Source organism: Stegodyphus dumicola, chromosome 7, assembly GCF_044657685.1.
Source record: "Stegodyphus dumicola isolate Sdum_Otavi_A_Nest chromosome 7, ASM4465768v1".
NCBI lineage: Eukaryota > Metazoa > Arthropoda > Arachnida > Araneae > Eresidae > Stegodyphus > Stegodyphus dumicola.
Window position 1 is genome coordinate 61,664,256 of NC_140774.1, and position 14,994 is coordinate 61,679,249.

At 29.7% G+C, this 14,994-nt stretch overlaps 1 protein-coding gene across 2 annotated transcripts in view; it reads left to right on the forward strand.

Annotated features, from left to right (window-relative positions):
* Positions 1 to 14,994, forward strand: part of LOC118184258 (uncharacterized) — a 30,564-nt gene that overhangs the window by 368 nt on the left and 15,202 nt on the right. For both annotated transcript variants that reach the window (XM_085820331.1, XM_085820332.1), the window contains exons 2-4: positions 6,539 to 6,694; positions 9,805 to 9,953; positions 13,433 to 13,492. In XM_085820331.1, the coding sequence (XP_085676457.1) occupies positions 6,541 to 6,694; positions 9,805 to 9,953; positions 13,433 to 13,492 (363 nt within the window). In that variant the 5' untranslated portion in view covers positions 6,539 to 6,540. The remainder of the gene's footprint in view (positions 1 to 6,538; positions 6,695 to 9,804; positions 9,954 to 13,432; positions 13,493 to 14,994) is intronic.

Here is a 14,994-nt window from a genome sequence, read left to right on the forward strand (position 1 = left end):
TAGGTTTTTAGAAATCCGATTTATGGGTAAAAGTATAGTTTAGGGTACCCCTTGGCAAAACTTGGCTATTTTTGGCGGTACATGGATACCAATTTTGTGCAATTCTTTGACTCGTTATTTTGGCTTGCGAAGGGGCGATTTTTGCGCCAAAAATCGCCGCTACACAAAGCCAAAATTACAAGACAAACAATTGTACAAACTCGGTATCCATATACACATCGACTTATTTTCACTTCCCCGAATTGCACAAAAGTGGCATTGGGCACTCCTTTGACTTTATCCATGTACACGTCGACCTGTTTTCACTTTAAAAAAATCCCAGAATTGCACAAACTTGCATTGCGCACTCCCCTTTACTTTGTCCATTTACACATCGATATATTTTCACTTAAGGAAGGAGCACCGAATTCTACAATATAGGCAAACAAAAAATACATAATCTCAAATACATTTTAAACCAAACAATAAAATAACATAAAAAAGGAAAAACATGTTATACATTTAAGCACTACCAAAAGCAAATATTCACTTAACATGACTTTCGTGTTTGCTTCGTACGCTCAGAGCCGCCTAAAAATCAAAATATCAATGATACTCAAATGACATTTTTCAAACCAGGTGCTCTTTCTGATCGAACTCTTCACATAGTGACCATCTGAACCTTTCTTCCTACAAATCCATCTAAACGGTTTTTACGTTCAACTAGATGCATATCCTTCCTACATACTGGACACTTATAATGGCTACTAAGTAAACCTTCATTTACACACCAGTCAATTAAAGCTCTTTTTCCCTTTCCTTCCAAATCATACAGAAACTTCAAATTAATCTTACTACATGCGGCCATTCTACCGTCTAAAGAATCAAGCCAACACACACCACAAAAACGCTTAGAAAACATCCCATGATTCAAAATTTCCCAGAATCATGCACCCGATTACGTCATAGTAGGGTTTCCATAACATTCAACTACTCAGGCTACCATAAATGAAACAACAACTTGGCAATAAATCAAACAACAACTTTGCCATAATACCAGGGGTACCTTAAAGTCTACTCTACCCAATTTATGCAACTTGCATTTTCTCTGTTTCGATTTAACATATCTGCGTTGTAGGTTTTTTTTTTTTTTTTTTTTTTTAATATACTACTCACTTGAATTAACAAACAATAAGTGATATATTCTTGACGTTAGTCAAAATAAAATATTTTTGCTCATGAAGGAAATAGACCTATATCCAGTCGTTCTTGAAATCCGTATTTTATTCAAAATCTGCGCTAATCTTCCAATAAGAATTAGTGTCGTCATTAATACATTATAGAAAAATATGAAAAATTCTTAATATTTAATAATCTGTAAAAATTGTTTAAATTCATGTTTGTGGCCTTACTAAAGTAATTATTTTAAAATCATTATTTAATGCTGTTTAATGCACTTTCAAGTTGTTTACTATGTATCTGGGTCAGTCTGAATGAAGTGTTATAGAGAAGAAAAGGAAGGCATTGTTTGATGTTTTATTTATTTATTTATTTATTTTTAAGTATAACTTTGGGCTCTAGTGTAGAATTGGGTGCCCCTTCGATTAGCGACAATTTAAAAAAAATTTTGCCGATGAAACCTCACTTCTGGTTATCATGATAGTTTTAACTTTGTTTTAGCTTCCTGATTTTATTTAAATGGATGTAGATTGATGTGTACATGGACAAATTTAAGGCAGTGCGCAATGCCTAGTTTGTGCAATTCTGGGATGTTTTTTAAAGTGAAAACAGATCGATGTGTACATGGACACAGCGTTTGTGCAATTATTTGACTTCTTATTTTGGTTTTGTGTAGCGGCCATCTTTAAATTGTGTCTTCCTGGCACCGATCTTGACGTCAAAAAAAGAATCGCACAAGTTTTACTGTTTTAAATAGCATAATTTTAGCATAAATTCTTTACTTAAAAAAAAAAAAAAAAAAAAAAAATTCATATTCACCGGAAAATTTTTTCTAAAGGTAGAAAGTCAGTGTTGAATGCTAAATTCAATAGAGCTATTTGCTTTAGACATCCTAGACACTGATTTATCTCATTTCAAAAATTTTAACTGTCTAAAATATTAGCTTGTGTTTTGCTAAACTCCAGTTGTATTTGTTGTAGCTTTTAGTGATACACAATTTGCTCTTTTTCATCTAGCTAAATTGGTTATCCTTTGCATCTAGAATACTTGAGAAATGTGTAGTGACTAATCGCTTACTTCCAAGGCTTACTTACAAGTTCAAAGAATGGTTAAATTACCCTTTTATTGGACTCGAGAATATTTACAGTTAGCCCCTTTCGAACTTACCGGAAGCCTCCACTTAGGCTTTAACTTAAGATACAAAATAAGAAATTAAGCTAATGCTAACTAAGCTCAAAACTAGCTGAAGCTGCAAAGAAATAACTAGGAGGATACTATTTCAGAGAAGTGTGGGGAGGAATTAGAGAGAGGGATGTGTCTAAAGCTGTGAAAGTAATGACTGTGCGGTATTGGCTGGTGTTGTTTGAGTAAAATGTATTTTTTTTTTTATATTATTATTATTATTATTATTATTATTATTATTATTCTCTGTCCTCTGTTTTCGTTTCCTTTTTGTAGTAGGTTCCAGGAATAAAGAAAGATATAATGGATGTTTCAAAGCCATTTATCTTTTTTTTTAATGAACTGCTCATGCTTCATATTATTTATTACTAACCGTTTTGTAGACGAGTATATGAACCAAAACCTTGCAAAAGAAAAATCAAGAACAAAATCGTGGCATTCAACAAGTTCAGAAGAAATATATGTTTTTTTAGGCATACTGATTTCACAAGGAATAACACTGAAACCTGATATTACACTTTACTAGTCTAAAAATGAATTGATTTAAACTCCATTTTAGGGATCTTTTTTATTATAAAAACATCATTTTTATTATACTTTTACTTAAAACATTGAATTTTGTGCATTCATTTTTTTCTTTTGTTCTTTATTTTGTGCAAGTAAATAGTTTTTAGAAAGTAAAACTTGTATAACTTGAAAGTATAACTACACGCACCTGTGTGAAAAACCATGGCACTGGGAAATGAATCCTGTACGTTTTCCGTGGCAGTTAAGGGGTTAAGAGATTTTCAGACTATAACACTATCAAAGACATTTGCATTTTGTTATGCAGTTGACACATATGCATTCATTTCATTGGAAATCTGGATAGTAGTAGACACTGTCATGCTTTTAAAGTCAATTTGCTCACAGGATTCTGTATGAAGTTCCATTAAATTTTATTTAAGATAACTAGCAGGCTATCGTATCTGGCAGCTGTCAGTTTATTCACTTTGTTCACTTTCCAAGAATCTGAATAAATTATATATCATTGGCTGTGTTTTCATGTATTGCTGCAATCAAAGTTTTCGCTGAACAAGCAGGCACACACAGCCACTAGGAAATTTCGCTTGATTTACTGCAAATCTTGCTAAATACCCACTGTGGTAGAAGAATGATGTTGTTTCTGCAAGAAAATTTACATTCGTGCTCTTTACTGATTTTGTTCCAATTTTTTTTTTTAAGGTCAAGAAAGTAATGAATCATCGTTTGATCTTTACATTATGGTAACTTGGCGATTTTTTGGCGAAAATTTGGCAACCAACTCTCCTACAGCAACCCTCTATTTTTTTTCCCCGCCGCCATTTTGTCTTCACGAAGCAAAGACATGTTTCTTTTCTTTTTATCTACTGAACACTTCTTCCAACAATCTACTAGCCGAATTACACTTATGCTAGAAATTTTATCAAACAAAACTGCTTAATCATGACAAATATTCACTGCAAAATTGGGAAAAAGTGCACAATACCATACTCCTTATGTGTTTTTCAAAATAACACAGACACATAAACCATGTACACGCCGACTTATTTTTATTTAAAAAAAATCCCAGAATTGCACAAAAATGGCATTGCGCACACTCTTCACTATATCCATGTACACTGCTTTTTTCTCATAAATTAGAAAAATTTCACGAAAATACATGACAATTTTCTCAATCTTTAAACCTGGTAAAAAGAACATATATGAAATTACCTGATCGCGAAAAAGTATTTACCCTTTACAAATATGAACATTTCCACATATAAAATAAATAAAATATCCAAAAACTTTTACGTTTAAATCATCTATTACATTATACATGTCACCAACGAATTCATACCGCAAGCATTACGAATACTTAGTATCAAATATTTAAATTATTTCCATGCACGTTTATTTCAACTTAAACGTATACCAAATTCCTACAAACATAAAATTCACAAAATAACTATCATTTAATTAAAATATCACTAAACCATGTACACGTCAACTTATTTTTACTTAAAAAAACATCCCAGAATTGCACAAAAATGGCATTGTGCACACTCTTCACTATATCCATGTACACTGCTTTTTTCTCATAAATTAGAAAAATTTCACGAAAATACATGACAATTTTCTCAATCTTTAAACCCGGTAAAAAGAACATATATGAAATTACCTGATCGCGAAAAAAAAAAGTATTTACCCTTTACAAATATGAACATTTCCACATATAAAATAAATAAAATATCCAAAAACTTTTACCTCTAAATCATCTATTATATTATACACGTCACCAACGAATTCATACCGCAAGCATTACGAATACTTAGTATCAAATATTTAAATTATTTTCATGCACGTTTATTTCAACTTAAACGTATACCAAATTCCTACAAACATAAAATTCACAAAATAACTATCATTTCATTAAAATATAATTAAATTCAAAAACACTACTTAAAACATAAATGAGCACATACATTAAATTAATAAAAATTACCTTACAATCCTAATTACTTTAAACTAAATCATTGCTAATTACAATTTTCCCAATAATACCAAATTCCTGTCCACCTTACATTTAGAACAATGCATAAAAATAATATCCTCAAATAATTAAAAATACTAACTTACCTAATCTTCTTCAGAATCTTGATTACGTGGCGGATACGCTTTTCTAATTCATTCAGTAAAATTACTGAAAGATTTTTTCTGCGAATTTTTCCTCCATACTTCCTCCGCTAAATAAAAAGCAAACTTCTCTTTATCACAATGCCTAAATATCCATTTCGAATTCACTTTAGTTACGGCCATGGGATCCAAAAATTAAATAACACCGTTTCACACAACACAGAATAAAGCTAAAATACAAAATTTCCACATTTTTTCCCGATTAAAGAACCGTAATTCGTCCATTAATATCACATGACATATCCCATGATCTCTCATTTCCCTCACGCAAAATAATGCATAATCGGAACTGAGTACTGCTCACATTATCCAGTAACCTTTATCCCAGGTAGTAACCTTTATCGTAAGTCCCAGGTAGTAACCTTTATCGCCTCCAAAATGTCGCCAAACTACCAGTTACCATATTGTAAAGATCAACCGAATCATCATATATATCTCTCATATGTAATTATTCAAAGTGACAATTTTATGATTCATTCCTAAATGCAGTTGACAAAATTCTACCCGTTGGAGGTTTTTAACATCAGAAGTAAATAACCTAAAGTGTTGGCATAAAAAAAAAATTAATAAACCTTTGAACCAGTTTCCAATTAATATTTGTTTTCTTTCTGAAGTCTAAGAAGGTTGGTATTTGCAAGAAATTTCTGATGCTCAAACTTTTTAATTCAAATGTTAACAACTAAACGTTACATTTTCAGATTGACATTTATTTCAAATAATTTTCATGTGTTGAATAAACTGCTTAATAACGTACTTAAAGTAAATATAAGCAAATTACAAAAATTTTCCATGTGGGTCAAAACTTGAGAATAAATAATCACAACTTATTCCCTTTTTTTTATTTATTAAATTTTTCTTTAACGCATACAGGAAAAAAAAAAAAAAAATGTGCATATTTGTATGAAAATAATTATGAATACTTTATTTCATACTACAACTTTCAATTCATAGTGTTTTGATTTTGATAAAGTTCATACAATATTTGATATGAGTGCACAGATACTATTGATGCCCCTAAAAAAAAAAAAAAAAATATTGGATTTTCTCAAGAAAACTAGCTCATGTTCATGTTGCAAATACGATAAACCAAAGAAGCATCCATGTAGTCAGCTCATTTTTGAGGATTTTAATTCAGGTCAAATTCTTAGTGCTCAGCTGTCTTACTTGTTTTAGCTTCTGATGAGCCTAGATTTTTGCAAAATTAGTTGAGATATTTTATGGGTCACTATATCAAAGATGTTTTTAATGGAAGTAATAAATTCTATAATAAATTTATTTTTGACAATATAATTTGTGAATTTGCTGCATATTCTGTGGTAATTTAATTTGAAGTTTTATTTATGAATTGAATATTTATTTTATTTTATTTATAATTCAGTGTTTGGCTAGACATAAATATAATTCAAATTGAAAAGAATATTTTTTGTTTGTTATTGATATGTTTGTAAGTGTTTTATTTTTAATTTGCAATTTTAATAATTTATTTCACTCTTCTCTTTAGATATGTCTCGAGGATTTGGTGGTAGAGGAAGAGGAGGTGGTTTTGGAGGTAGAGGGAGAGGGGGAGGTTTTGGAGGAGGTGGGAGAGGAAGAGGAGGTGGAGGCAGAGGAGGATTCAGAGGTTCTTATGATTCTGGGCCACCTGATCAAGTAAAAGGTTTGATATCTTTATTTTATGTTTCAGATGCCACTCTTGTTATACATACAGCTAGAGGCACAATTTTGAAATTAGGCACATCACCTTTGTTTATTTATTTCATTTTCAATATTTATCTCCAGAATTAGTATACAACTCAAATTACTTAATCCATACATCCTTAGTGACTGATATTTGATATAGCTTTTATATCACATCTCTTAACTAATTAGCATATTTGATCAAGTGAAACTGTAATTAAATTTTTAGATTCCTTATTTTAATAATATTGTAATGTAAAAATGTAAATGATAAAGTTAATTATAGAGAAAATAATTATTCTTAATGTATAAATATGTTACTACTAATAATTTAATAGCAAAATAAACATTTTATATTTTTTTTATATTTAATACATATATTATGTTCTTATTTTAGTGAGATACTTGGGTTTGTTTCTGTGAAAACTTTTTTATATCTGGATCTGTGGTTTAAAAAAAATTATTTCTTTAAATTCTTGATAGCACAGAAGTCACTCATGTATACATAACAAATAGTAAAAGAATGCTTAAAGATTCTTCACTCATAAATAGAAACTTTGGCTAATCTTTGGAATATGGTAACACGTAATTTGGCGACATTTTGGTAAGGCGATAAAGGTTACTAGCTAGGACTTTAGCAGTGTACATGGATAAAGTCAAGAGTGTGCGCAGTGCCATTTTTGTGCAATTCTGGGATGTTTTTTTAAGTGAAAATAGGTCGACGTGTACATGGATGATACCGTGTATGTGCAATTCTTTAAAAACGCGGCAAGCAGTGGGCGATTCTGCACTTTCTACCAATTTCGCACCTAATCTTTGTCATGATTAAGCACTTTTGTTCCATAAAAGTTCTAGCATAAGCGTAATTCAGCTAGCAGATTGTTGGAAAAAAATGTTGAGTAAAAAAAAAAAAAAAAAAAAAAAAATGCCTTTACTTTGTGAAAACAAAATGGTGTCCCCCCCCCAAAAAAAACTAGCAGGTTGCTGTAGCAGGTTTGGTCGCCAAAAAGTCGCCAAGTTTCTGTAATCTGAAGATTAACCGAAACTTCATTCTTGCAGTTCAGAATTCAGGTAACTGACCATTCTTCGAGAGAATGATCATGTTTTAACTCTAAAAAAGACTCCTGTGAATCTTTAGATTATGGTAACTCGGGGGAAAATTTGGCGACCAACCCTGCTACAGCAACCTGCTAATTTTTTTTGGGGGGGGACGCCATTTTGTTTTCACAAATTAAAGGCATGTTTTTGTTTTTACTCAACATTTTTTCCAACAATCTGCTAGCCGAATTATGCTTATGCTAGAACTTCTATAGAACAAAAGTGCTTAATCATGACGAAGATTAGGTGCGAAATTGTTTCTAAGTGCTTATTAGCTAAAATCACGATCGGAAGTTTCTGGAAAGTAGTGGAACAAACGTGCACAGAAATTTGTTTTTACAGGGCAAATTTATGTATGAAACATGTAAATAATTTTTCTCATAAAATAGGAAAATTTGCACGAAAATGCAGGAAAATTTTGTGAATCTTTGAAGTCGGTAAAAAGGACATGTATGAAATTACCTGATCGCTAAAAAGTATTTATACTATGCAAGCTTTTATATCTTCAGCTTGCATATACCCTTTCCAAGGATGAACATTTGCACGTATAAAATAAATAAAATATGCAAAAAATTACATTAATTTTCTTTTCCCTCTAAATTATCTATTATAAAAGTTACCACAAAATAATCTGTGACTGGAACTGTGTACTTCTCAGATCATTGCTAAAGTCCTAGCTAGTAACCTTTATCGCCTTACCAAAATGTCGCCAAACTACCTGTTACCATATTCCAAAGATTAGCCAAGACTCCTTTGCTTTTACTGGATGCCTTGTGATATAATAAAGAAAATGGATTTTGAACCCATTTGAATTTCTTTGTCTTCATTAATTCAAAGTAGTAATGATGCTTTAGTAGTAATGACCAAGCATACAAGATATTGATCGATTAGTAGAATTCAAATTAGATCATTTAAAAAACTGTTTTCTGCCTCATCTTTCCAGAATTGATTTTTATTTTTAAATCCATTTATTTCGTCACTGAAAGTTAACATATTCTTAAGTGATCCTTGTATTTTTCATTCAAGTTAAGTATTCAAATATGTTTCTGTTATTAATTAATTAGGTTACTTTTTTTTTACATAAAAAACAAGTAATTGTGTTCCAAGTTGGCTGAATACTAAGTTACTCTCAAAAAATGCTTTTTATTCTTCTTTCAATTTATGAACTCTATAGAATTCTGCCTTTTGACAGCTAACAAACTTCAGTATGGAACAATAAAGATTGATGTTATGTTCTCAGTCATCTCTAAAATTGAAAAAAGACTGGATTGAAATTATCTTCTTTTGACCATATTCATCAATTTGATAACATCATTAAATTTTAATTGCAGCAAAGTATTTGATAATCACTTTCGGTTTTGTGATCTAAAATCAGGATATTTGTGGTTACAATTTTTGGTGGCATGTTTCCAGTCCTTTTGTGGCACATCAGTTAGAAAACACTGCAGCAGATGATAGATTTTAAACAAAAGGGAAGTAGTTAATAAGTGAGATTTACTATACTAGTTGCGTAATGTTTTTCTTCTTAAGATATATTTAAGAGAACAAATATTGTACTTAAATAAACAGTATTTATTTTATAGAGGCAGCATAATACTAAGTATATTAAGACAATTTGCTACTTCCTGATTATCCACAAACTTACAAAAAGTCAACTACTCATAACACTCATCAACTTTGTAAATTGGGAAAAAACATTTGTGTGATAACCTTTATAGCTTAGAGATACTGTTCTGTTCGTAATAAATAATAATAATGAATAAGAAAAAGAAACATTTTCTAAGAAACTTTGTGTTGTATTATAATGTCTGAAGCAGTTAGGAAATAAACATTTCTGCTTATCAAATTTTACATTATTTACTTTAATCTTATAATTTAATAACCTATGCATTTAAATTGTAGTTTTTATTATTTTGATTGTGATATTTTTAAGTGAATAACATAAATCAAATCTTAAGTGCATTTTATTCACTTTTCTTCTTATTCTTTTAGAACTTGGTTATTATACACATCCATGTGAAGATGATCTTGTATGTAAAGCTGTTATTGATGATGTGCCATTTTTTAATGCACCTGTTTATTTAGAAAATAAACAGCAAATAGGAAAAATAGATGAGATATTTGGACCAGTTAGAGACTATGTATCCTTCTGTGGTGGTTATGCTCATTTATAGTTGATATCAGATTGAAAGATTAGATATGATATCTGCCTTACTTCTGATTTTGTTTATATTTATATACATAAAAAATGCATTTGTTATACAGTCAAAAGTCGTTAATTCGGACACCCATAATCCGGAATGATCTATAATCTGGACCTCAAAGCTACAAACTTTCTGTGCATGCGTCTTCGCGACGCATGCACGTAAGACCTTTACGGCTGCGAATACGCGTGTGTGCGTGCACAAAATACACTTACGAATGCGCGTTTAATGTATAACGGATGGTATAAGCTAAGCTAAAATTATCTAATTCAGTTAATGTTGCAGATTGCGTTGTTCCTTAATCTTCGAATTGTATTCGGCTAATTATTTTTTGCAGACTGTTAGAGCAATTTTATAAAAGTAAGCTTGAACTTTCGATTATGTCAAATAGAATTTCTGATATATATTTACTAATATTGTGAAGTATGCTCCTTCAAAATTGCTCCACATTTTAAATAAATACATTTAATTACATTATATTACATAGTACAGTTACATAGCAAATACGCGTTATACAGCTTTTCACACTACATTCTCAAAACCCACGCTAACTCTCACTCAAATCGAAACTTTTCTCACACAGTTGAGGGGTGCCACAACGCCCTCTATGGGAGATCTCAACAAATATGTAAAGGATCTACAAAGCAAAAGTATGTTTCGAAGTCCATTAAACAAAAAGTGGAATTGCTGCAAAAAATGGATAAAGGCATATCCTTTGTTTATCTAAACTTTAACGTTTGTTTATCTAAACTTTGTTTATCTTTAACGCTGCAGCGGGCAGGCAATGTATTGGAAGTTGATCTGTCAGCACTATCCTTATCTTCAGGGCAGATGTTTTTGTTTTATTTGGCTTATAATTCCATACTAAATGTTGCATTTTGTACTCGGTCTTTGATATGATTTAAATCAAATTCCTCGTCATTATAATTCGCTTCCGATAGAGAAGAAAGTGACAGAGGTTATTGAAAATGAAAAAATTTCGATTGACAAATTAGTCGGTATTCTCGACACAGCAATTATAGGACTGGAACAGCGAAACTTTGTAACTGAACAAGAAATTATGTCTGTTTATAGAATTAAAGAGAATGTATTATCACATAAAAAAACGAAGCAACTTAAACAACTTACATTGAAAGAAATGCTTAATAAAGTAAGCAAATAAATATTAAGCTTTTTTTTTTTTTTTTTTTTTTTTGTAAATTTTGATACCCTTTAGATCATAATTGTTCTTTATTTCATAAATAACGGTTTCATGTTTTTAATTTTATAATTTCTGCATGCCATCTTACCAGATTTAAACTGATGATCTATAATCCGGAATCGACAAAGTCTCGACGAGTCCGGATTAACGATTTTTGACTGTATTGATAAATACCTTTGCATTTTTTTTTATTATCAGTTATTTATTAGTATTATTTGTACTCTTATTTTAATCACTATTGCAATTAAATCTCTTAGTATTTTTCCTTTAGATTCTAAACATGCAATGCATTTAATTCAACATTTTTTTTTTTAAATCCATCTCTGTTTGCTTTTTTCTTTTTGGGAAGGGATAAGTTATTCTAGTTCTTAATGTCTGTTCTTGAATCTTCTCCTACTTAGGAATTCAATTATTTGAATCTGTTGTTATTGGTTAGTGGTTTTTGTGCTTTTGCTTTTAATAAAATTTTTAGAAAATTTTCCTGTTTTATTGTAAACAATGTCTTAATAATAATAATAATAATAATAACTATTGCATTATTATCACTTTTTATTATCTTCCTTCTGTGCAAATTATAAAATAATTTTGTTTTGTATGAGTTAAAAGTGGTTAAATGTTCATGATTCAGTTCTTTAAAAATTCTATATCACAGTTTAATTCTTGGAGAATTTATAATGTTCTGTATAAAAGTGGTTTACCTTAACATTGGTCAAACTGAGTGAGTTTAAAATTTTCTGTTTAAGTAATACAAAATTATTTTTTACTGGAATGGGTCTAATTAATAAATCCAGAACTCTCTTTTCTCTAATGCTTCTACATTCAAAGAGGTGTTATTTTTTCAACTAAGCATATATATTTTAGTTTTTCATATATTAAAAAAAAATCAGAAATATGATACTAAATTATTACTAAGCAACATGATGTATGATCTTTCATTTACTTTTCCTATTTTGTTGTAAGTTACTTAATATTGTTCCTGTTTAGCACTATATGATTGCTAAATTTTTATCTCTACTACTACTATACCTTTGTCCGAAAAGTAAAATTAAAAAGGAAATGATAAAACTTTACAATAGCATATTATTTATAATTGTGTATATATATACTATATGAAACGTATTTTCTCATACGTTATTTGTGTTGTGCAGCCAGGGCAACAGGAATGAGACAAATTTTGGAATATAAAGTGACATGTTTATTTTAGCATCCATCTCACTAGCGTTTTCCCTTTACCTTGAGAAGCCCTATTTATAGATATGTGTGCGTGTGTCATGGTGCTCATACAATCAGCAATATTAATTGAAATCACGAGGTTCTCATCAGGAGTGTTCTTAAGGACTTTATGTAATATGACAGATTTATGAGTTTGGCGATTTGGCAGGCGCCAACAGGTTAATATAATTTATAATAAAGAAAGAATTTCACCAAAATGAGACAGGGAACAGGGATGCAATTTAGGTAGAGAATCGCCAACACATTATTAAGGAAAATGATTAGAATTTAATTTAATCAATTGATTTAAAAATATCATTACATATATATGATTTTTTTAATTGTACTGAAATAATAGTGCACTTTTCAGTATGTTAATACCTTCCTATGTACGCCATGTTACATTAACAAAAGAAATGCAGAAACAAATGTCACAGTTTTTAAACTAGATTTTTTTTTTTTTTTAATTTTGAATTTAATTACTGGTAAAGCTTTAATAGTTGACATAGTCTTAATAACTTTTATTTATTTAAAAGTTAAAAAAAAAAAAAAAAAAATGAGGAGGCAAAATTGAAATGCTATTGAAGAAGAAAAGATACTCTTTTAAAATGCATTGAACTTTTTTTAAAGCTAATGCCAGGTTAAGGTTGAATTTTGTCTAATTTTAGGTGATAATTATAAATGAACTTAAAATACCAATAATATAATGAATTTTGACTTAAAAAATGTATCAACGGCACTGAAATTCTAAATATATTTAAAGGGGAGAACTTGTATTAGCACATTTATTGCCAAAATTCACTATTAACTGAATTAATGATTCATAATAATGCTAAATCAAGGCCTTGGATTCTTATAACCTCACATAGTTTTTAGAAATTGAAAATTTTTAATTTAAATATAAATTCTGTTCCAAAATTTATTGCCATGCTAAGAAACATTCTATTTATAGTATATAAAAAATAATCAAAATTATTATTATTTTTTTTTTTAACTTTCAAAGCGTGTATCAGTTAAATTAGCTGAAGATGTCAAAGCTAACTCATTTGCAAAAAATCAGAAGGTAAGTACATTTTTATTTACATTTTTAATTTATGTTATATTTTTCCTAATAATATATATACTACAGGGAATATATACCCTGAAATAAATGCTATATTTCCTGGTGTATTCAATTTATATTTTTTATCCAAATGAAAAACTTTTTACCATTATATCTGTAGTATAGATCGTCTATTTTCTTTTGATCTCATTTAAAACCAGTCAACAATTGCTAGCATGAGATAGATTTACAAAAGCAAAAGAAAATATTCCTCTCTGAAAAAAGAACATTCTGTTTCCTTAATAGTTTCAAATTTGTTTATTGTAGGATTGTACTTTCCTGAATAAATAGCAAAAGAAATAAGAATTATTTGTTTATATGTAACCACATTAATTACATAAAATACATGAAATTTTCATTAATTTCTTTCTTTTCAAAAAATGTTTAATTGTGTTTAAAATGATGCAAATATGGACTTGTGGCAGTTGAATGAATTATAATATGCAGTTCCCTCTGTTATAAAATTTGCCCTCTGCTGACTCACAGCATCACTAGTCATGTGCTTTGAGCCCCTTCTGTTGTATGTAAGAACTCAGAGCAGAAGAATTGAAATGGCATGTCGCTAATGAGAACATTATGTATTTAAAAGCAAGGGCAAAAGAAGTTTGAAAAGAAGAAATATATATTTGGAAATAAAGATAAGCCAAATACACTGACAGCTAATATTTCCTACTGATATATTTATGGGCATTGGTTTGGGTTTCAACTCAAGTATCCTATAAGGAAAATACATGCAAGATTCCAACACAACCATTTCCTTATCCTGTATTTAATTACAGTGTACTGAATTGAACTTGCAAAGATAATGGAAGATGATATTGTGTGTGTCTGAGGTGTTATTTTTACTATGTGACTGTCAATTAGCCCTTTTGCTTGCATTATGAAATTTAATCTATATGTTTTCTTTGCATCTGTTTACCATTCCTGATTGAATCAGTAAATATTGAGGCATGAGTGTATCTCTTTTAAAGTATTTCAACTCCTAAGAGTTGTTCTAATATGTCAGAATGTACGTATATCTGCAAAGGACTATTTCATGAAAGGAGGCATTCATGCATTATCATGGATGTAAATATGCTGCAACATTTCTACAATGATTACATTTAATTGTGCAGTTGCAATTGGCTTCTCTGTTCATGAAATAAATATCAGTTTGATCAATATGAAAAACATACCATTATCAACTTTTTTTTTTTTTTTTTTTTTTTTTTAAATCAAGGTTATAAAAATGATAGCAAGTGATAAATAAACATGAAGTCAGCAAAGGGTTAATTGAAAATGACAAAAGGGCATGAAACAATTATGCTTTTCTGAATATTTTTGAGTGAAATGCTCTCAGCACCTCATGCAGAAGATGTGCTGAATTATTGTTTTCCTAAGTAGCTAAGAATTGAATGAAAAATATATTGAATAATTTTTTGTTTTAATTTTCATTAATTTGGAACCACAAGAAGGCATTTTGT